Source organism: Staurois parvus, unplaced genomic scaffold (assembly GCF_062004578.1).
Source record: "Staurois parvus isolate SC_StPar_1 unplaced genomic scaffold, SC_StPar_1.0 ptg000694l, whole genome shotgun sequence".
NCBI classification, from domain to species: Eukaryota; Metazoa; Chordata; class Amphibia; order Anura; family Ranidae; genus Staurois; species Staurois parvus.
Genome location: NW_028318490.1, coordinates 5,257,642 through 5,282,077, shown reverse-complemented (window position 1 = coordinate 5,282,077; position 24,436 = coordinate 5,257,642). Strand labels below are relative to the sequence as shown.

At 47.3% G+C, this 24,436-nt stretch overlaps 1 protein-coding gene across 2 annotated transcripts in view; it reads left to right on the top strand.

The window, feature by feature from the left end:
- The window catches only part of WDR74 (WD repeat domain 74), a 63,728-nt gene that overhangs the window by 22,662 nt on the left and 16,630 nt on the right, over positions 1-24,436 (top strand). Inside the window, exons 1-4 of one of the 2 annotated variants that reach the window (XM_089652866.1) lie at positions 16,313-16,457; positions 20,081-20,187; positions 20,660-20,781; positions 22,283-22,343. In XM_089652866.1, the coding sequence (XP_089508992.1) occupies positions 16,400-16,457; positions 20,081-20,187; positions 20,660-20,781; positions 22,283-22,343 (348 nt within the window). In that variant the 5' untranslated portion in view covers positions 16,313-16,399. Of the gene's footprint in view, positions 1-16,312; positions 16,458-20,080; positions 20,188-20,659; positions 20,782-22,282; positions 22,344-24,436 lie in introns of those variants that run through there. The other variant, XM_089652865.1, reaches the window with a different exon arrangement.

The window sequence follows — 24,436 nt, the reverse complement described above, 5'->3', positions numbered from 1 at the left end:
AAACCTCCGCACCCTCAGTGGGTTCACGTACCACCTAGCAAAACAGTGAAAACCAGAGGCCTGGGAGCTAAGGTGAATGATAGGTGATTATTGAGCATCAGTTTGTGGCATGAATGGCAAAACATAGCAGCTCACATCATCATATGAACCAGATGAACAGAAGAAGTACAAATGTATAAACAGCGCCAGGGATTAGTGTCCACAATAAGACAAATTTGTCCACCCATGGAGTAATTAGAGGTAAACTGTATATGACACATTTATTGAAGTCAAGCAAGTATTAAGACCACTGGTGGATAAAGTCACAAACCTTATGAGAGGTTTTACAGAAGCCTGGATTGCCTTGATGACTCATCACCCTGGTGATGTCCAGCTGAAAAGATGGAAGGTTGGCAGCAGTGATAAAATCCAGCATATGGGGATACTGGATCACTGGGGAGGGACGGAATTGTGCCTCAGTAAGCTGGTAGGAAGCCAACGCAATGGAGGGGCCGGTGTGGGCAGAAGGGGAAGTGATCATCCTGGGTCCTCCCACTGGACAGGAAGCAGCTGGGCCATCGGGCCAGATATGATGTCACGGTCCTGGCGTGATGCTGAGACAACCAGATGTTTTAGTAACTGGCTGTTTTATACCCTGCTCGTGTATTGGTTTCAGCCTGACTTCCAGTCCAAATTTGCCCTCATTCTGGATTGTATGTTGAGAAGAAAAAAAAAAAAAACACCCCAACAAAAAAACACAATTCTCGGCAACTGGCTCCAGCTACACCTAATTTGGTGTTGCCCCTTGTCCATGTCTCCCGAGAGATCTTCTCCCTGCACATCCATCTACCTAGTTCCACAAGTGCCCCAGACACTAAATACCTCCCCTGCTGCCCAATCACACTAATCCAGGTCCTTTGGCCTATGTCCCTTCCGACGTAGCCCACTATCCTTAACAAATGTAAATAGGAACTCTACATTACGGTCAACACTCACTACCTTATTCATTCATATAAACAGAAAATCTAATTCCAAGAAGTTCCCCCTAGACATGAATGGTCCAGAGTCGTACTAATATCTTCTGCTATTTCATGCACTACTCCACCTCCCCCTTGCCTTCCTCCCCACTATCTGGGTCAACTGTTTATTACCCCATGGGGATATTATCTCCCTACTTTCCTCCCATCCCAGAAGAGCTGGGGGGGATATATTTAACTTGTCACAAAAGTCCTACAAGTCTTCTGGAAATCTAAGTACTGCAGTACGGCCATCACTTTTCCCTCTTAGGCAAGCTGGAAAGCCCCAGCAGTATTGAATATTAGATAAAAGCATTTGCTCTGTCAATGGCTTAAGGACCATTCTCCTAGCCAGTGCTTTTGCCACCAGATCTGTGTAGATGATTCCCGGGGACCGACGTGCTATATCCGTTATCAATGCTTTCTTATGTGCATAATGGAACCTTGTGATAACGTCCCCTGAGGCATCTGCTATCTGACTCCGGAATCTTGTCATTCGGTGCACTCTATCAATTTTTAATGTTTCAGAAATCTCCTTCTGCAGCATTGGGTTGAATATCTCTCTTATTACCACTGGTAGCTCTTCATCTTGGTATTTCTCCGATAAGCCTCTTATGTGCAACTGTTTGCACCAGTTCCAGTTCTCTTGGTCTTCAAGTTTATATAATAAAGATCTATATGCGCTCTGCAAAATTTTCATCTGCTCTCGCACCTCCTCCAGCACTTGCTCATGCATATCAAGTCTTTTCTCCAACTCCTTTGCTCTCCGAACTGTGGCGATGTCCATTTTCAATGATGCTTCCAGTTTTGCTAACATGTCTGCTAAGTCATCTTTTTTTTTTTAATCCAAACAACTTTCATGGTCGAGATAGTAGAAAGAATGGAACAGTACTTACAGAATCCACAATGACAATACTGCAACAGCAGGATTACACATAAATAGAACAATGTGGATACGTAGATCCCGTAATGGACAGAATAACAGAAATAGTAATCAAACAAAACAGAGACCACAAGGATCCAAAACTTTCTTGACAATACCTTGCTTTTTCCTTTTTATTCCTTCCCGTGCAGATGTAAACAGAAATGGGGGAAAGCCAAGGTGTATCCAGCCAACCCTGCCATACCTGCTGAAACTTACGATAAGCATTAGGATATTGGTACATGAGTTTCTCCCGCAGGAGTAAAGAATTAACATAATCTATCCATTGCTTACTAGTCAGCGGAGGCGATGATAACCATTACCTTGCTATCAACTTCCTAGCCAGATATAAAAGTCTAGATACCATAATATACACTCCTGGTTGGAACAGTTCTTGGTCCCTGCTAAGTCATCTTTACTTAGCGGTGAACTACGGTAATTTGTGCATCCTGGGGCTCTGCTATCTCCTCTTATGGTAATGCTAGCTCTCTCCCAGTTGCTTCCATCGATTCTTTGCTCTGTGCTTTACGGCTCTCCATGGGGTTGCCCTCCCAGAGCTTCTCAGTCTGCTATTCACCGGACCACCGGGGTGCGCCACGATTGCTTCGTCCATTACAGGTTTTTGCTTGCCCACCACTGACTGGGCCAGAGTTGTCTGCAACAGGCTGCTAGAGCCTTCCTCCATCAGGCTTGTTTCAGCTGACATGTATCGCTGAATTCCCTCTGGGCTGGGAGCTATCTCCATTACTTTTCCACCCCGGCTTATTTGTTTTACTTCTCATCTCTCTCCTGTCACTGACACACTGCCAGTCCAACCGCCACCTTCAAACAATCAGAACGTAGATTGCTGCACATTCAAAAAACAGAAAAAAAGACAGCAGATACAGAGATTGCATTCCTAGCTTTCACTGTGTGGATGTTTACGTGGGTGGATGGATGAATAAATGAATGGCTGGGTAGCTGCATGGTTAGATGAGAAGTTGACTAAGCCCAGGCAAATAGATACAGGCAGAAAATAAATATAGGGATGCAAGGCTGGCAGAGGAGGTGATTAGCTAGCTGATGTACAGTCAGGTCCATAAATATTGGGACATTGACACAATTCTAAAATTTTTGGCTCTATACACCACCACAATGGATTTGAAATGAAACGAACAAGATGTGCTTTAACTGCAGACTGTCAGCTTTAATTTGAGGGTATTTACATCCAAATCAGGTGAACGGTGTAAGGATTACAACAGTTTGCATATGTGCCTCCCAGTTGTTAAGGGACCAAAAGTAATGGGACAATTGGCTTCTCAGCTGTTCCATGGCCAGGTGTTTGTCATTCCCTCATTATCCCAATTACAATGAGCAGATAAAAGGTCCAGAGTTCATTTCAAGTGTGCTATTTGCATTTGGAATCTGTTGCTGTCAACTCTCAAGATGAGATCCAAAGAGCTGTCAGTATCAGTGAAGCAAGCCATCATTAGGCTGAAAAAACAAAACAAACCCATCAGAGAGATAGCAAAAACATTAGGCGTGGCCAAAACAACTGTTTGGAACATTCTTAAAAAGAAGGAAATGCACCGGTGAGCTCAGCAACACCAAAAGACCCGGAAGACCACGGAAAACAACTGTGGTGGATTATTTATTTATTTATTTATCGAGTTTATATAGCGCCAAAGGGTTTGCTCAGCGCTGTACAATAGAGGGGGGACAATACATGAAACAGAACAGTAACATCAAACAGTACACAAGGGGTAAGAGGGCCCTACTCTTTCGAGCTTACAATCTAGGAGGGAGGGGGTAGAGGCACAGGAGGAAACGGCTGTGGGGGATGGAGTGGTAGGAGGAGGGAAGGGCAGCGGCTGTTAGGTGAGGGTGGGGTAGGCTTCCCTGAAGAGGTGGGTTTTCAGGGAGCGCCTGAAGGTGAGGAGGGAAGGTGACAGTCTGATGGATTGGGGTAGTGAGTTCCAGAGGATGGGGGAGGACCTGGAGAAGTCTTGCAGTCGTGCGTGGGAGGAGGAGACCAGGGAGCAAGATAGAAGGAGGTCCTGTGAAGAGCGAAGGGTACGGGTAGGGTGGTACCTGGGAATCAGGTCGGTGAGGTAGTTAGGGGCAGTGTTGTGAATGGCCTTATAGGTCAGGGTGAGCAATTTGAATTTAATGCGTTGGGCAATGGGGAGCCAGTGGAGGGAGAGGCAGAGGGGGGTGGCAGAGGTGGAGCGGCTGGTGAGGTGGATGAGTCTGGCCGCTGAGTTCAGGATGGTTTGAAGCGGGGAGAGCCTGCACTGGGGTAGGCCGGTGAGGAGGGAGTTGCAGTAGTCCAGGCGTGAGATAATCAGGGAGTGTACTAGTAGTTTAGTGGTGTCTGGGGTAAGGAAGGAGCGTATCTTGGAGATGTTCCGGAGGTGGAGCCTGCATGTGTTTGTGAGAGATTTGATATGAGGTTGAAAGGAAAGGTTTGAGTCCAGAATGACGCCAAGGACCTTGGCTTGCTGGGCGGGATTGATGGTGGTGTTGTTGGTAGTGATGGAGAGGATGGGGGGGGGGGCGCGGGCTGGGGGGAAGATGAGAAGCTCGGTTTTGGATAGGTTGAGTTTGAGGAAATGGAGCGACATCCAGTCAGAGATGTCGTTTAGGAGGTGAGTGATGCGGGCGGAGAATGTGGGGGTGAGGTGAGGGGTGGATAGGTAGATTTGAGTATCATCAGCATAGAGGTGGTAATTGAAGCCGTGGGAGTGTATGAGTTTGCCAAGAGAGGAGGTGTAGATGGAGAAGAGAAGGGGTCCAAGGACAGAGCCCTGGGGGACCCCAACAGAGAGGGGGAGTGAGGAGGAGGTGGCACCGTTGTAGGAAACGCTGAAGGAGCGTTGGGATAGATAGGACGAGAACCAGGAGAGAGCGGTGTCTCTGATGCCAAGGGAGAGTAGTTTATTAAGGAGGAAGGGGTGGTCGACTGTGTCAAAGGCCGCGGAGAGGTCTAGGAGGAGGAGGACAGAGTAGTCGCCTTTGGCTTTGGCGGTTAGTAGATCGTTGGTGATTTTGAGGAGGGCGGTTTCGGTGGAGTGAAGGGGACGGAAGCCGGACTGTAGTGGGTCAAGGAGGTTGCTGTCAGTCAGGTGGGCGCTTAGGCGATCGAAGAACAAGCGCTCAAGGAGCTTGGAAGTGAGTGGCAGCAGGGAAATTGGTCTGAGGTTGTTGAGGTCAGTGGGGTCCAGGGAGGGCTTTTTGAGTATGGGGGTGATGTGCGCATGTTTTAGGGGGGAGGGGAAGACGCCAGTAGAGAGGGAGAGATTAAAGATGTGGGTAAGGGAGCGGATGAGGGAAGAGGGGGGTGATCGGAGGAGTTGGGAGGGGATAGGGTCCAGGGGGCAGATAGTGAGGCGGGCTTCTGAGAAGACTCTGCTGACTTCCTCAGTGGTAGTAGGGCTGAAGGAGTGCAGTGATGGGGGGGTTACGGTAGGCAGGGCCTTGGGTGTGGTGGGGGGCAGTGCCGTTGCGAGGTCAGAGGAGGGGAGAGATGAGGGGGTGATGGAAGGGGGGAGGCTAGATGGGGAGGTAGATTGCAAGTTGACTATGTCCTTGCGGATTGCGTCAATCTTGTTGTGGAGATGAGTGGCAATCTCGTGGGCGGTAAGTGAGGTACTGAGTGGAGGAGGGGGGGGAGAGAGCAGGGAGTTGAAGGTGGAGAAGAGTCGGCGAGGGCAGGTGGAGAGGGTGTTAATCAGGTTAACAAAGTAGGCCTGCTTGGCGGCGTGGAGGGAGGAGGTGTAGGTGAGGAAGGCAGATTTGTAGAGGGAGAATGCATGAGGGGACCTGGTTTTGCGCCATAGTCTCTCCAGCGCACGACTGCGACGTTTGAGGCATTTAGTGTGGTCGTTCTGCCATGGTTGGAGCGGTCTGGGTTTGATGTTGCGTGCGGTTAGGGGTGCCAGAGAGTCTAGGGTAGCTGATAGTGAGTCGTTGTACGTGGAGGTGGCTAGGTCAGGACATGACAGTGGAAGGATGCTGTTGTGTAAGCGGTCGGCAGCCGAGTGGAGGGGGGCCGGGTGCAGGTTGCGGAGGTTGCGGCTGGTGATGGTTTGGTGCACTGGGGGGGGGGAGTTAGGGGAAGGGGAGGTGGAGAACGTGAGGAGGTGGTGGTCGGAGAGAGGGAAGGGGGTGTTAGTGAAGTGGTTGAGGGTACAGAGGTGGGAGAAGACGAGGTCCAGGGTGTTCCCATTGATGTGGGTGGAGGACTGAGTGTATTGTGTGAGTGTGAAGGAGGAGGTTAGGTGGAGGAGTTGGGAGGTAGCTGGGGTGTTGTCATTGATGGGGATGTTGAAGTCCCCGAGGATGATGGTCGGTAGCTCAGAGGAGAGGAAGAAGGGAAGCCAGGCGGCGAAGTCATCCAGGAAGAGGGCTATGGATCCGGGGGGCCTGTAGATCACTGCGATCCTTAGGGGGGTGGGTGAGAAGAGCCGGATGCAGTGAGCCTCGAAGGAGGAGAAGGTTAGGGAGGGGGGGTTAGGGAGGACCTGGAAGGTGCTCAGCGGTGATAGGAGCAGGCCGACACCACCACCTTTGTGACCGCTCAGTCTTGGTGAATGGGACCAGACGAGACCTCCATGGGAGAGTGCCGCAGGGGAGGTAGTGTCAGTGGCCTGTACCCAGGTTTCGGTGATGGCTAGGAGGTTGAGGGAGCGGGAGATAAAGAGGTCATGGATGGCAGTTAGTTTGTTGCAAACCGAACGGGCGTTCAGAAGTGCAACCGAGAGAGGGGGGATGGATGCGGGGAGGAGGTGCACAGGTATGAGGTTGAGGGGGTTGCGGCGGCTGGCGGGGGCAGGGGGGTCCCTGGAGGGGGGGAGAGGTGGTGAGGGGCCAGGGTTCGGGGAGATGTCCCCAGCGGATAGGAGAAGGAGAAGGGTGAGGAGGGTGGCATGGGAATGGGAGGTGTAGGAGCGTGTGGGTCTGGTAGTGGTGGCACGTGGGTCGACCGGGGAGTGGAGTACCAGGAGGAGGTGGTGAGTGCCGTAGTGGGGAGAGGGCAGAAGTGAAGGGGCAATGTAGAGCTGTTTTGGGGGGGTGGGCGGGTAGAGGGAGGCGATTTTTGGGATGGAGGAGAGGAAGACGAGGAGGAGAAGTGCAGGTGGCATGCTGGGGTGAGTGCAGTGCTGTTCGGGTCGGGGGAGGTGAAGGGATACGGGTCAGGGCGAGGTGATGTGGAGAGTCTGTATCACCGTGGAGGAGGCCACTAGAGTCCTTCTGTAGCTGCAATCTGTGAGTGCAGTATGCTGGCATGCGAGGGGTCTTCAGTGGGTCCGGTGGATCGGCGAGTGGAGGGGTCGTAGGGTGCGATGTCTGGGGGTGTTGGTAGGCACAGCGTCTGGTGATGTTGGCGGCTCGGTGGCTGGAGATTCGCTGGGTGGTCCGGGAGATTCGCTGAGCGACGTCTTGATTCGCTGGGTGGTCCGGGTGTTGGGTGTCCAGAGGTGGTAGCTGGGTGCCCGGTAGCTGGGTGCTGGGTGTCCAGGGGTGGTAGCTGGGTGCCCGGTAGCTGGGTGTCCAGGGGTGGTAGCTGGGTGCCCGGTAGCTGGGTGTCCAGGGGTGGTAGCTGGGTGCCCGGTAGCTGGGTGGTAGCTGGGTGCCCGGTAGCTGGGTGGTGGGTGTCCAGGGGCGGTAGCTGGGTGCCCGGTAGCTGGGTGCAGGGTGACCAGGGGTGGGCCCAGAACCGATGTATGGGTTGGGCAGCGGAGCAGCGATCAGTGGGCCTGAGCTGATTCCTGGTGGTCAGGGATGGACACAGGGCTAGTGGGGAGGGCCCTGCGAAGGCTGGCAGGTCTGTGGGGATCGGTGGTGGCAGCTTACCCGTTCTGGTGGTGCTGCCGTGCAGGTATCCTGGGGTGGTCCTGGGCTGCTGTCAGCTTGGTGGTCCTTGCTTGCTGTTCCTGGTGGTCCAGGGTAGTCAATGAGGACCCAGGGCTGATGGGGAGGGCCCTGGGCAGGCAGGCAGGTCGGTGGTACCCGGTGATCAGAGCGGAGACGGTCCGGGCGGATGTCCGGCGATGCGGTCCGGTCGCGGCAAAAATTGAGGCCCCGGCTTCAGGTGCACGGGTAGGCCGTGATTCCCGGAGCTCCGGAAAAAGGTCCAGAAGCTTACCCTGGTGGTCGGGCTGGGCCGGGAGTGTCTTAGGGGCCCCGCTGGGGTCCGCTGCGGGCCGGATGGCAGCGGATTGGGGCTAGGAGCGCAGGAGCTCCTAACACATGTCTGCTCCCGCCGCCATCTTGGACATTCTTTTTTTGATGACCGATTCTGGATGACCGAAGAATTCTTTCCCTGGTGAAGAAAACACCCTTCACAACAGTTGGCCAGATCAAGAACACTTTCCAGGAGGTAGGTGTATGTGTGTCAAAGTCAACAATCAAGAGAAGACTTCACCAGAGTGAATACAGAGGGTTCACCACTAGATGTAAACCATTGGTGAGCCTCAAAAACAGGAAGGCCAGATTAGAGTTTGCCAAACGACATCTAAAAAAGCCTTCACAGTTCTGGAACAACATCCTATGGACAGATGAGACCAAGATCAACTTGTACCAGAGTGATGGGAAGAGAAGAGTATGGAGAAGGAAAGGAACTGCTCATGATCCTAAGCATACCACCTCATCAGTGAAGCATGATGGTGGTAGTGTCATGGTGTGGGCATGTATCGCTACCAATGGAACTGGTTCTCTTGTATTTATTGATGATGTGACTGCTGACAAAAGCAGCAGGATGAATTCTGAAGTGTTTCGGGCAATATTATCTGCTCATATTCAGCCAAATGCTTCAGAACTCATTGGACGCCGCTTCACAGTGCAGATGGACAATGGCCCAAAGCATACTGCAAAAGCAACCAAAGAGTTATTTAAGGGAAAGAAGTGGAATGTTATGCAATGGCCAAGTCAATCACCTGACCTGAATCCGATTGAGCATGCATTTCACTTGCTGAATACAAAACTGAAGGGAAAATGCCCCAAGAACAAGCAGGAACTGAAGACAGTTGCAGTAAAGGCCTGGCAGAGCATCCCCAGGGATGAAACCCAGCGTTTGGTGAAGTCTATGCTTTCCAGACTTCAGGCTGTAATTGACTGCAAAGGATTTGCAACCAAGTATTAAAAAGTGAAAGTTTGATTTATGATTATTATTCTGTCTCATTACTTTTGGTCCCTTAACAAGTGGGAGGCACATATGCAAACTGTTGTAATTCCTACACCGTTCACCTGATTTGGATGTAAATACCCTCAAATTAAAGCTGACAGTCTGCAGTTAAAGCAAATCTTGTTTGTTTCATTTCAAATCCATTGTGGTGGTGTATAGACCCAAAAATGTTAGAATTGTGTCGATGTCCCAATATTTATGGACCTGACTGTATTTTTATATCCAATTTATTATAGAAGGAAGAGGCACACTGCATATTGAGATAAATAGGTGAGAAATAGGTGTCTGGCTGTGTGGTTGGATGGAAGCGTGGGTAGGTAGATATTTGAACAATAAACAAGACAAAGTTCTCCAAAATGTCTATGGCAACCACAACATGCATAGAAAACTGCCACAATCCACCCTGATAGTTCCTAAAATCACCCACCTTTTCTTTTTTTTGCACTTCAGGAGAGGAGGAAGAGCAGACTGATTGGGGATGGATCCACAAGGATGGCTCCAGTGCTGCTCTCTGTCAAACTGTCCACCCCTTGATAATTCAACTAAGCCAGGCAGCAAGCCAGCCATCTGAGTCCTCAGCATGCAAAGGAGGTACTGGGAATGACCAGCAGTCAGCCCACAGACTCCAGTCTGCTGGTATCTGAGCTGTCAGGTGCTGACTGGAGGGACCGAAAGCAAGCAAGAGGTCCGCTGTGGGCATGGGCAGCAAGGAGCCAGGTCACAGTCCTTCCAGTCCCGGTCTCAGAAGACTCTGTATGTGGGGGTTAGCACCTGAGAGCAACCTGTGGCTCAGTGGTAAGGGGGGGGGGGGGGCGTGGCAAAGCAGCAGGTATCCATTGTCCAGGTCCTGGACTCAGTGGGCTCTATGTGTGGCGTTTAGTGGCGTGGAGCGAAGCGGCCAGCCACTACACCTGTTTGGGCAGCGTTACATGTAGGTGCTCCTCCCCCATCCCTCAGCCTCGATCTGAAAGAGAGAGATTACAGCAACTTCTCTTCTTGCCTGACTTGAATTTGACTTTCACTGAATAAGAGAACATGGCCGGAGACCCAGAAGAGGGTGCCCTGGGTCTGGTAAGAAACTAACACCATACAAGTTAATCTAGTCTGCTGGGAACTGTTGTGCTTTCTTCAAGGGCCTCAATTTTGCCAGTCAAGGTTTTTTTCATCATTGGTCACTGACCAGTGGGATAAAACTGGGACAGGTATAACAGATTAGAATTATCTTTATATACTGTTGCTAGTTACCTGCAATTCAGTTGTGTTAATTACGGTTAGTCAGAATACAGGATACAAAGAGTTCAAACTTGACATTTCAGCGTTCAGAAATTAGTAGAGGTATCCAGCACATGAACCAAATATCACATGTTCTTATACAACCAGGAGTGGAAAGAAATGGCAGTGCAGCCCTCCTCAGATCGGGAGAACCCAACACTGCACAAAAAAAGACATAAAATATACTCATAAATCTAGTGAGCTACAGGCATATAAATGCATAAAGCACACAATGTAAGAGTCCGCTCTCCACCTCCACCTGGAGACAGGATGACTTAAAGCAGCTGACATATTTTGGGGACCCAATCTCCTTTCTCAGAGCTACAGTGCCTAAAAAGTATTCATACCCCTTACAATTTTCCACATTCTGTCATGTTACAACCAAAAACGCTAGCAGCCTTATTCACTGTATGCATTATTGGGACTGTACTTATGCACATACTGGGACTCTTCTTATTTGCACCACCGTAAAGCATGGGCCCCAACACTAGCTGGCTGAAGAACTATGCTGTGCTGAGGACTGCTCACCCAGATACTTGCTTCACAAAAAGTTTGCCCAATGTCCATAGTAAGAGGTTCCTCTTTAGGGAGCCCTATATTTCATTGCAGCCATTCATGTAGAACACATTATAAAACAGTTATAGCATGATGGCTAGGGGGGAGTTATAGTAGTACTGATCACCGTTGCTGTTGCAGAGGATATTGACATCTGAAAACGCTTTGCTATCTTCTTATAGCCTTCTCCAGCTTTGTGAGCGTCAACTATTTTCAGTTTCAGTTTTCTAGACAACTGCTTAGAAGAACCCATGGTGCTGATTGTTGGGGCAAGGTCAGATGAGTCTGGGCATTTAAAACCTTTGAGATTGACATCACCTGGTCTTCCCAGACAATGATTGAGAACAATCCATGACACTGGCAGGTCTCTGCTTTGCAAAGGGGGCAGTGCATGCTATAAATTCTGCAGGGTGCCCAAACTTTTGCAGACGCCATTTTTTTGTTTTCTGTTATTTTGAAAGTGTAAATGATGGAAATAAAATCTAACTTTTGTTGACATATTATAAGAATGTCTAATCTGTAATTTGATGCCTTTTGGAGATTTTTCCATCTTTCCTTGGCTTCTTTATGCACATTAATACAAATTTTTAGCTGGGGTGCCCAAACTTTCGATCCCCACTGTACATGCTCCTATACACCCTCCTCACACCGCCAGCACTCCCCTCTCTATGACAGCGGGTGGGGGGTTTTGTTCCTGCACCCACTGTCACAATTAAAAAACAGGGCTTCGTGCACATGGCCGCATCATTCATTCACAGTTTCCTGTAAATTAATGGATTACAAGTATCGTCTGCCATTGTGGCAGATGGCTTGTAGTTCTCAATGAACTGTGAGGGCACTGGTGAGTGTCCTCATAATTCATTGATTCTTCCTGCCATTCTGTAACTGCCTTCCTGTACGGAAGGTATGGGCAGACAGCTGATTGATAGTCTGCAGGATCCAGGCATTACTCCCGCAATCTACTGATCACGGGTACAATGCGTTACAGGTTGGAATGTAAAAAAAATAATAAATGCAAATTTACTTACCTGCAAAAAGACGTGCATTTATTTTATTTTTTTTTTACAAAAGGTGAAGTTAACCTTTAACCCATGACAATATACTGAGTTTCTCTACCACTAACCAGTCTGGTGTTTACTTTCTGATATTGAAACATAGTTGTGTGCAGAATATTTATATTTTTGCTCCCACTAGTATTACAATATCCATCTGCTTAACCTGGTGTGTCAGAGGGGCCAATGTTGTTCCCAGAGTTGAGGCAAAAGAACAGAGAACCCAATCTACCAAACAGCTCCTACGAGGGTAGCGCTAAACTATAATGACAATTTTTTTATTCTGTCAGCACTCTAGATTGAAAGTAGGAAATTTAGCTGTACTGCAGCATCTGGGATAAATAAATATGAAGCTAAAAAGTATATTACCATAATAAGTACATTACACAAAGCCATCAGAGAAAGGTTACAGTCCCTCAAGTCATAAAAGGAATCACATATAGTGATATTTCTTTTATATTTATATACAGTAAATGTACATCTTTGAGAAGCTTACACTCTAATGTCCCCATTACAGTCACAGTATTATTTTACAGACCTGTCTTGTCACCTGTAAATCTTGGGAGTTACCTAAGATTTCAGTGTGGTCTCCCATGAGTCTGACAGAATTTCCCGCGTTTCTAGCACCCAGCAATGCAGTCAGGTTGGACTGAGCGGGTAGAGTGATCTCCTGCCCGACAGTCACAGCAAAGTCCCAGCAGGAGGCAGAGCAGTGCTGCAGCATGTGATCAGTTAAGTTATCCACTTATAACCATTGCTGGGCTGGGGTTTATTTTGCTGATGCCAACAATTGTTACCTATCTGGCTCCTGCTGACACCAACAATTGACACTTACAGTATATTGTTCCTACTGATTCCAAAAATGTGGGCTTATTATCTCACTGAAACCAACAATCTGAACTTTTTTGTATACCTAATTTGCTTCCACTGGCACTAAATATCGGGGATTATTTTATCCCACTGACACCAATGATTGGGCTTATCTTATCTCCCTGACACCAAAGATTGGGACTTATTTCATCTCATTAACACCAATGATTGGGCTTATTTTATCCCACTTACACCAGTAATTGGGACTTATTTTATCCTCCAGACACCAATGATCGAGACTTATTTTATTCCACTGACACCAATGATTGGGACTTAGTTTATCCCACAGACACCAATGATTAGAACTTGTTTTATCCCACTGACACCAATGATTGGGACATATTTTATCCCACAGACACCAATGATTGGGTCTGATTTTACTGCACGTGACACTGATTGGCACCTATTTTGTTCCCACTGACACCAGCGATCAACAACTATTTTGCAACCACCATCACCAGCACAGATCTCCTTGTATGGCAGCTGAAAGCCGCAGGAGGGAGAGGAGGAATTGGCTTCCAGCTGCTTCATTGAAAGCCATACAGGGAGTTTGGTGCTTGTAACTATCCCCACCACTGCACCGATCATCTCTGATTGTGCATAGGATTTCCCTTCTGGAAGCCCCCTCAGGACCTAAACCCCCCCCAGGTCTCTGATGCCTCATCTTCACTGACACAGTGCCCAGCTCCTCCCCCATACTCAACAATAATGGAAGAGGAGAGAGCCTAGATCTGCTCTACCTCCTCTTTTCTCTGCCCACACTCCAGTCCATGCAGCTTCTGAAAAGCAGTTTGGGCAGGAGCAGCCGGCAGCAGTGTAATTCTTCTGAATGTGCCAGTAATCCGGGAACCATCCATGTGAGTCCTTTCTCTTTTCCTTCCTCCCTCCCTCAATTCTTTTCCTTCCTTCCTTCCTCCCTCCCCTCCTTTCCTTCTATTTCTTCCTTCCTCCATCCATCCATTCCTTCCCTCCCTTCATCCATCCCCTCCCTTCCTTCTTTCCCCCCTCTCCCCTTTTCTTCCTCCCTTCCTCCATCCATGCCCTACCTTTTCTTCCTTCCTTCTTTCCTCCTCCCCCTCCTTTCCTTCCTTCCTGCATCCATTCTTTTCCTTCCTTCTTTCCTCCCTTCGCTCCTTTTCTTCCTTCCTTCATCCATTTCCTCCCTCCCTTTTCTTTTATACTTCCTCCATCCTCCCCCTTCCTCCTTCCCCTCCCTTCCTTTCTCCATTCATTCCCTCCCTCCCTTTTCTTCCTTCCTTCCTCAATCCCCTCCCTTCTTTCCTCCCTCCCCTCCTCTTCCGTCCTTCATCCATTCCCTCCCTCCCTTTTCTTCCTTCATCTATTCCCTCCCTCCCCTCCTTTCCTTCCAGTCACTCTCATCCTCCCTTTTCTTCCTTCCTCCCCATCCATCATTCCTTCCTTCCTTCCTCCCTCCCTCCCTTTCCTTCATCCTTGTTCTCTCCCTAATGACACTGTCCACTGCCCCCACAAAATCATTGGGAAAAAAATAATACAACAATAAAATGTAAAAAATTGTTAAAAAAAAAAAAGTTCTGGCACCCACTCTCTACTGACACCATCCACTGGCCACCCAAAAGCATTTTGAAAAAATGATCAAAATAATAAAACATTAAATTGTAAAACATATCATATAATTGCAAAAAATAAAGAACTACTGACACCATCCACTGCCCTACTGATACCTTCCTGCACATATTACCCACCACCATACACTCCACGCTCCTCTCCCTATGCATACCACCCACTGCCATACACTCTGTGCTCCTCTCCCTACGCATACCACCCACCGCCATACACTCCACGCTCCTCTCCCTACGCATACTACCTACCGCCATACACACCACGCTCCTCTCCCTGAGCATACCACCCACCGCCATACAATCCGCGATCCTCTCCCTGAGCATATCACCCACCGCCATACAATCCGTGCTCCTCTCTCTGCACATGCTACCCACCTCCATACACTCCGCGCTCCTCTCCCTGAGCATATCACCCACCGCCATACAATCCATGCTGCTCTCCCTGAGCATATCATCCACCGCTATACACTCCGCGCTCCTCTCCCTGAGCATATCACCCACCGCCATACACTCCGCGCTCCTCTCCCTGCACATACTACCCACCACCATACACTCCGCACTCCTCTCCCTGAGCATATCACTTACCGCCATACACTCCGCGCTCCTCTCCCTGAGCATATCACCCACCGCCATACACTCCGCGCTCCTCTCCCTGAGCATATCACTTACCGCCATACACTCCGCACTCCTCTCCCTGAGCATATCACTTACCGCCATACACTCCGCGCTCCTCTCCCTGAGCATATCACCCACCGCCATACAATCCATGCTCCTCTCCCTGAGCATATCACCCACCGCTATACACTCCGCGCTCCTCTCCCTGAGCATATCACCCACCGCCATACACTCCGCGCTCCTCTCCCTGCGCATATCACCCACTGCCATACAATCCGTGCTCCTCTCTCTGCACATGCTACCCACCTCCATACACTCCGCGCTCCTCTCCCTGTGCATATCACCCACCGCCATACACTCCGCGCTCCTCTCCCTGCACATACTACCCACCACCATACACTCCGCACTCCTCTCCCTGCGCATATCACCCACCGCCATACACTCTGCGCTCCTCTCCCTGCACATATCACCCACCGCCATACACTCCGCGCTCCTCTCCCTGCACATACTACCCACCGCCATACACTCGGTGCTCCTCTCCCTGCACATACTACCCACCGCCATACACTCCGCGCTCCTCTCCCTGCACATATCACCCACCGCCATACACTCCGCGCTCCTCTCCCTGCACATACTACCCACCGCCATACACTCCACACTGTACATTCTCTATTTACGATCGCTATATTCTGTACTATGCAAGTCATCTCAGACACTATTTAACCACACTTCTTTTAAGCTACGCCCAATTGTGAAAGCGCTATTTAAACCACACCCCCTTTTTGTAGCCTTGCGTATGGCATTTTTTCTGTATCATTGTCTGGGGCCCACTGATTTCATGATACGCCTCTGCCTATTGGCTGATTTTACTCATTATGAACCAGTAATTGGACATATTTAACCTCCAGATCTAGGAATTGTGTTACTTCCTATGACACCAACAATGGGACTTCTTATACTCATGTTCTCTTCCATGTACCCTCACTCTCTTTACTGGCACAGCACGCAGCTATTTCGTCTGACAGAAAAGCTTCTCCTTGGGTTGCCATCTCTGTGCTGGTGGCAGGTTGCCCTTGAAACTGGTTGAAATTCCCTAATCTCCTGCACCTTGCTCAGTGGCAACCACAGCAACAACCATGTAAAAGGTGAATGGAAGGGTGAGAGTCTGATGGCAGAGACTAGAGGAGGAAGTTGGGAAGGATAAGGATCGTGAATCCCAGTGTATGTATGGAGCAACTACTACCACACACTCTACTACTCGATTCATCCACAACAGCAGATCACGTGGGCACAGCAGCCGGTCATGTGACGGTGACGTCACCGGGTCCCGGTCGGTCCGCTGCTGGGCAAACATGGCGGCGCCTGCACGTAACCACGTGTGGGTTGGTACTGAGACCGGTATTCTTAAAGGTAAGTGGTCCTGGCTGTAAGTTAAAATCCGGGCTGCTGGGACGAGCGGAGAGGCTGCTGCCTGGGAAGGGCAGTGTACTGTGAGTGGAGGGGTCCCAGTGTTCTGCCCTCATCAGTCTTCTAAAATGCTTTTTTTAGTCTTTATATAGGTAGAAGGGACGGTTAGTCCTGACGTATTTGAAGGCCGGCCTGTGTGTTTGTTTTCGTACAGCCCTCTGTCAGCAGGACACGTGTATCCTCTTTGTCTGCATTAATCTGATACTTTGTGTTCTAATGGCAACAAGAATACAGGAAGGGGTGTCAGTTGTGTGCGAAAAATGCTACCTACTGATTCCTATTGTCAGTGCTGGGTGACTTACCTGCACTTGTCCCAAGGGGCTGGGAATGAAGGACAAGGCCTATTCCAACACTTCTCTCCTACATGTAAAAGTCAGAGGGGCTTTCTGCTAGACAATTACTCAGAACCCCCAAATATATATATTCTATTGCCAAAAGTACTGGGGTGCCTGCCTTTACACCAGGGGTGTCCAAACTATGGCCCTCTAGAAGTACTACAAGTCCCATCATGCCTCTGCGTGTCTTGCCTGTGGATGTCAAAGTCTTGCAAGGCCTCATGGGACCTGCAGTTCCTCAACACCTGGAGGGTCGTAGTTTGGACACCCCTACTTTACACGCACATGAACTTTAATGGCCCCCCAGTCTTAGTCCATAGGGTTCAATATTGAGTTGGCCCACCCTTTGCAGCTTCAACTCTTCTGGGAAGGCTGTGCACAAGGTCTAGGAGTGTGTCTATGGGAATGTTTGACCATTCTTCCAGAAGTGCATTTGTGAGGTCAGGCACTGATGTTGGACGAGAAGGCCTGGCTCACAGTCTCTGCTCTAATTCATTCCAAAGGTGTTCTATTGGGTTGAGGTCAGGACTCTGTCAGGCCAGTCAAGTTCCTCCACCGCAAACTCGCTCATCCATGTCTTTATGGACCTTGCTTTGTGCACTGGTGGGCAGTCATGTTGGAACAGGAAGGGGCCATCCCCAAACTGTTCCCACAAAGTTGGGGGTATGAAATTGTCTTGGTATGCTGAAACCTTAAGAGTTCCCTTCACTGGAACTAGGGGGCCAAGCCCAACCCCTGAAAAACAACCCAACACCATAATCCCCCCCTCCACCAAACTTTACACTTGGCACAATGCAGTCAGGCAAGTAACGTTCTCCCGGCAACCACCGAACCCAGACATGTCCATCGGATTGCCAGACAGAGAAGCGTGATTGGTCACTCCAGAGAACACGTCTCCACTGCTCTATAGTCCAGTGGCCACGTGCTTTACTCCACTGCATCCGACGCTTTGCATTGCACTTGGTGATGTAAGGCTTGGATGCAGCTGCTCGGCCATGGAAACCCATTCCATGAAGCTCTCTATGCACTGTTGTGCTAATCTGAAGGCCACACCAAGTTTTTAGGTCTTTAGCTATTAACTCTGCAGACAGTTGGTGACTTCTGCGAACTGTGTGCTTCAGCATGCGCTCTGTCATTTTACACTTAATGGCTGAATTGCTTTGGTTCCCAAACAGTTGACCGTGGAATATTTTGTAGCAAGGAACTTTCATGGATGGACTTATTGCAAAGGTGGCAACCTATCGCGGTACCACACTTGAATTCACTGAGCTTCTGAGAATGACCCATTCTTTCACAAATGTTTGTAGAAGCAGTCTGCATGCCTAGGTGCTTGATTTTATACACCTGTGGCGATGGAGGTGATTGGAATGCCTGAATCCAATGGTTTAGAGGAGTGTTTCAATACTTTTGGCTATATAGTGTGGTTTTTTTTGTTTGTTTTTTTGCAAAGGTCCTAGAGAATAAAATGGCTGTTGCAATATTTTTATGTCACATGGTGTTTGTGCAGAGGTTTTTCAAACGCATTTAAATAAAAAAAAACACCAAAAACATAATGAATAAAAAAAAACACAATATATAACCCAGTTTATTTTGTAAAATATGAAAGATGTTACACTGAGTAAATAGATACCTTACGTGTAATGCTTTAAATTTGCGCACTTTCGTGGAATGGCACCAAAGTATGGTACTTAAAAATCTCCATAGGTGGTGTTTTCAAAATTTTTTACAGGTTACTAATTTAGAGTTTAGAGCTAGAAATATTGCTCTGATGTTTGCAGCGATACCTCACATGTGTGATGTGAACACCATTTTATATATGTGGACGTGACCTACATATGCCTATACCACTGTGCATGGGCACGGTGGGGGGATGGGGGCGCTTTTAATATCTCTTTATTTTTTTTTACACTACCCCTTTTACATTTTTTTGGATTACTTTTACTCCTATCACAAGGAATGTAAATATCTCTTGTGATAGAAATAAGCAGTGGTAGGTCCTCTATATGGAGAGATCTGGGATCAAGAAGACCACCACATCTCTCTACAATGGAAAGCATTAGATTAAAAAAATTTTTTGATCTCATGCTTTTAAAAAAAAAAAAAAAAAAAGCCTTGTTGACATCAGCCATGAACCAGAAGTGACACCATGACATTGTTCCAGTCCTCCTAGGTCAAAGAGATGTGCGGAGGCCATCTTTTCTCTGCTCATCTCTGTGGCCAGCCGCTGCCAGAGCCAGTTTGGTTCCAGGGCTTACCAAACATCCAAGTAAGCCTGAGAACCACCGGAAAGTGGCAAAGGGGGTGGCTGCAACTGGAAACAAAATCTTTAAACGCTGCACCACCAACCCCTCGATGAATGCGATGACGTCATAAGTCAATCCCCACCCAACACGTTTTGCCTCCTATCAGCACTATCGGGGGAACAGGAGAACCGGGGAATGCCTGGGAGCAATGACTTTACCCATATGTTTTCTATGGCACATCCATTGTCCACTGACCCTCCTGTCCCCTGCAGGCTGACACAGGGAAGCTGGATCACATGACCAGACTGTTCCAGTCTGAAATTGGGCAAATATACAGATCGTTCTTACACAAGTTAGTCAGCATAGGTGTTAGGAGGGAAGACGGAGCATTTTTAAGATTAGTTGGGTTTCTCCTGGAATTCTACTTTACACTTTATCCAAAAGTAAAAGCTTAAAGTTTTGACTTAAAGCAGAAATAAACTCACTGGTTTTCTCAAAACATCTACATGCAGGTCATACCTTGAATTACAACTGATACAGTTACTAAAAAAGAGCCTGCCTGCTTGCAGTGTTTCAGTTAAGTTCTACTTTAATAAACAAGGTGCAGTTGTGTTTTTATTTAAATTTCCCTTACTCATGGGTTAGGAATTTAAATAAGCAGGATCTTAGGATTTTGGCTTGCATATGATTGGGTTAGAAAAGTGATATAGTTTAGAAGTTTATATGCATTACCTATATCTAATTCCTAAGGCTGGCCATACACTATACAATTTGCTGTCCAATTTCCTTTAGATTTATCTATGTAGTGCAAGGGCCTGCCTAACTGGATACAGTTGAAAGTGTTGTTTAGGTTTGACCTCATATTATATGTTTTTTGGTAAATCTAAAGCAAAATTCTCAAGAAAACTGTATAATGTATGGCCAACCTTGTAGTGTATTTTTTTTCTTTGAAATCATTGCATTCAGTAAATCCAGTTTGACATTGCAGGCATAGATCTGGTGAAGAAACAAGCCATCAACTACACAGAAGTTTCCTCTCTGGACAGGGGACAGGAAGTGAATGTCCTGTGCTTTGGAGACCCACAGGAATCTGAGGTGAGAAGAGTACCTGTTCTGCCCATTAACTAAAGCCAACTGTTACAAGATCCACAGCCCAATCCCTACCACACCCATAACAACCAGTTGGATCCCTTTTTTAATTTATCATGTGGCTGAAAGTTGAAACCTAGACCTGGAATCATAGGGAGGCATTAGGGTAACTAACATTTTTGTGCTCTTGAAAATAAAGCCAACCATGGATCCTTTCACACCATATTGCACATAAAAATGCACTGAAAATGCATGTGCAGTAATTTGGTTTTGCATACATTTTTGTGTGTGATGAATTTATATGCATTATTTTGTTTTGCAGTGTGATAAAGCCATTGTACTCTGTGCCCCTCCAGTGTCCTACATTTATCCAGTGCACAAATATGCAGGACAGTGAACATGGTGTGAACAAGCCCTAAAAGAAATGCACATGACCTTGCCTGATGTCCATTTTAAATTCCCTTTTTTTTCCCCTTAGGTCTTACTGGGCAGCCAGGATGGAGTAGTGAAAGTTTTCAACTGTGAAAAATCAAAATTTACAGAATTTCATGAATGTAGAGGAGGAGAGGGAGTTTTCAGAGGGCTTGGTGTCGTGGACAAGTAAGTCTTCAATGTAACAGAGGAACTACCTTATTTATCTTTATATCTGAGGGAACAAGTGTATGTGTGTTACATAATAGCAGGTTGGTCCTGCTATTGTGATGTGGAAATCCATCAGTCTCCTAAAGGGGAGCTTTGGCTATAATTGATAACCTCAATCTTGAAAGGTTGCTTTGAGGACTAAGCCCTGGTTCACACAGAATGTGACTTTGAAATTGCGATACGTCACTTAAAGTAGCGCGATTTCAAAAACCGCAGATCAGTACAATTTCAGGTGCGACTTGCCTGACATTTATGTGACTTCATGCACAGATGTCTATGCAAGTCACACCTGAAATCGCAGAAAATAGTGCAGGAACTATTTTCAAAATTGGCACGACTCAGATGAAGTCAAATTTTGAACGGTTCCATTGCTGACAATAGGGTGTGACTTGTCATGCGATTTGGAACTGTCAATCAAATCGCATAAGTCGCAACGGTGTGAACTGGGGCTAATGGGCTTTGCACGTATAGGAGGTAATTAAAATTTAGATATTCCTGCACTTAATACTTATTCCTTCTTTCACTTGTGCCAAAGATGTCAACCAACCTTTCCTGTTTCACAGATACATATACCTTGATCCAGTAGCTGCGGCCTCCAGTGTTTACATCCAGTGCCGTATCTCTCTCTATCCTGATGGTGCGAGTGTATTACAGCCTTATAAACTTCTATGGGGCCCTCTCTATTTGTCTCTGGCCTCATAGCAGTGGGGCTATAATGCGCCAGTGCAGCCAGGACAGGGAAACTTACTTTGTTGTCAGACACTGTGACTATCGTATCCAGGTATGCATGCATCTGTGGAATGAAAAGTTGGGTTAGGTTACGTAGGGGAAAATGGGCAAAAGAGGATAAGAGCAGTTTATCTTAAAGTGCTCTTATGCTTTGGGACATGCTGTTTCTTATGCATCATATTTTAAAGTGTTACTAAACCCATAACCGTAAAATCAGTCTGTGTATACAGTAAAGCATGCTTGTTACACTCACTGTGGAACCTAAGGGGTTAATCCTCTGCATTGTGTAAAAAGGCCATTTGGTCCTGTTTTCTCTGCCCCTCCTCTTTTTCAAATGTCCACCTGATGAGACAGACTGAACTCGTAGTCACATGCTCAGTTTAGTGTGTATTGCTAGAGAAGTGTGTGTGTTTTTTCCTCTTGGGAGAGTGTATATGTGATTGGCACAGGGCCAGTCAACGTTGTCCAGACAGAGGACGGGTTTTGCATCCTCCTAGAGCAGAAAGAAAACTCCTATAAGTTTTAACCAGTGCTCTGCTGAAGTCACAAGACTTTTCTAACTGATGAGAAAAGGTATTTAGCAGTTTTATATTTACTACAATAATCACATTTCAATGTTGTATGTACTGTGGGAGACCATATTTAGTGAATGCAGGGTCCTGGATTTAGTAACACTTTAAAGACAGGTTTTGCAAAGTAAAACATGATTTACTTATCTTTTCCATTGCAGTGGCATCATTACTTGTGTAGACTCTGGACTTATGAAAGTATGGAAAGAAGGATCTGAAAATGTGAGTAGGACTTGCTGTTATATTGGGTTAAAAAAGTTTAAAACTGAGCTCCAGGAAAATAGCTAAATACACAGATGAACTACACATAAGAGAGCTGTTTTAATGCTAAAGGATTTGTTATTTTGAGTACATCTAGCCCAGAAATTTACCCAGGTCTGCCACACAGCACAACCTTGCTTGGCATGACAGGAGACCCAGTATTTTTCTTGAAGGTCTTGTCTCTCCCCCAGCTTTTCACTGTTAAGTGAGAGACTGATAAGCTAATATCCCTGTGACTCTTATCAGCATGCGCCTTGTTAACACATGAGCACTGCAGCACAACTGACTGGCTCCATGTGCTGCTTCTCCCTTTACTCCCATGTCCCATGCCTTAAAGTGGCGTTTGTCATTTTTGTATTTTATTAAAAGTCAGCAGCTACAAAAACTGTAGCTGCTGACTTTTAATAAACACACACTCACCTGCACCAGGGTCCAGCGATGTGCTCACCTGCTCCATCCCTTCTCTGCGTCTTCTCTCTGGCAGCTGCATCACAACTGTGGGCACCGGGCTGTGACAGCTTGCAGCTTCACAGCGAGTCACGCTGCACATTCTCTTTGGTCTGGCAGTCTTCTGGCACCTGTGAAGGTTCCCAGGAGACTGCAGATGGAAGGAGGGGGTCGGACTTCCGGCTCACTTTGCTGCGGCGAACTTAGCTGGAAGTGGGAGCAGGTATCTGTCAAAAACAGCTGTCTGCAGCCCCTAAAAGGTGCCAGATATGGCAGTGGAGGGGGGGAGTAGGCAAATTAAGCAGAGCTTATACTTTTGAGTGGAACTCCGCTTTATTATCTTTGTCTTTTATCATTGCCTGGCATTCATCTTTAATAATTTTACTCTGTATGAATTTTGTTATTAAAACTAAACTTTCTTTTGTCTGTTTCGGTACTGCAGTTAGGCAAAATAACTTGATACACAGTCCATCTTCAACCTGCTGAATAGGCTGTGAAGAAGAATCGATACACTGATGAGGTCATTACTCTGTTCCCTGTTCTGTCAGAAAGTTCCCACTGGTAGCACTATGCATGCTACTAGAGCTTGATTCACTCATACCATTGCCCCTTTCTGTACCATTCTTATTCAGGGAGGTAATGTGCAGAAATGTTCATGTACTTAAATCGGAGTTCCACCCAAAAGGGGAAGTTTCGCTTTAAAGATTGGTCCTCCGCTCCCCATTAGAATTGGCACCTTTGAGGAGCGGGTACCCGAAATTGACAGGTACCCACTCCCACTTTCGCTGCGATCGCCTAGGCAATCGGAAAAGGAAGTTGTCCTACCCTCCCTTCCCATAGTCTTGTGGGACACGTGACAGGTCCCAGAAGACGACAGGGCCATTCAGGAAGCGCAGCACTGCCTGCCCATGCGAAGTGGGCACCCGGCTGTGAAGCTGCAAGCTGTCACAGCTGGGTGCCCACACTAAAGTTGCCGGCGCCTGGAATACAGGACGGCCGGTAAAACTGGCTGCAGTGGGGGGATCATGGGGAAGATGAGTGGCTGTTTTTTAAAAGTCAGCAGCTACAGTATTTGTAGCTGCTGACTTAAGTTTTTTACAGTGTGAGTGGAACTCCGCTTTAACCAAGCTTTATTAAAATAGAAGTAGTAATTTGTTAAGAGTAATTATTTGCATTAAATTGTGCTTGTTATTTTAGTTCATCTAGCAGTCACACTTCAACTGTTTTAACATTTGCAAATATTGCATCTATCTGAAAAGGCATTTTATAATTTTTGACTCTTCAGTGTCAGTTAAATCCTGTGTTTGTTGTGGTGTTTTTTTTGTATTTGGTTTTTTTTTGTTTGGTACATTTTACCCAAGCTAATAAAGCTGCCTAATAATCATGTCCGCCTCAAAGTGTGAAACACTTTAAGCCACACCCTTCTTCAATAAACATTCCATATCTGTTTAGAGCTGTAAAATGTGTATAGAAATAATGTCAAAATACTGACTTGCCTCATAATTTTGCACACTGTGTTGCATCTGGCCATAGTGCTGCCTCAACATGCATTCTACAGCAGAAGTTGATGTTTTTTATTGATTGTAAGTGCTCTCTTATTGTCCGTG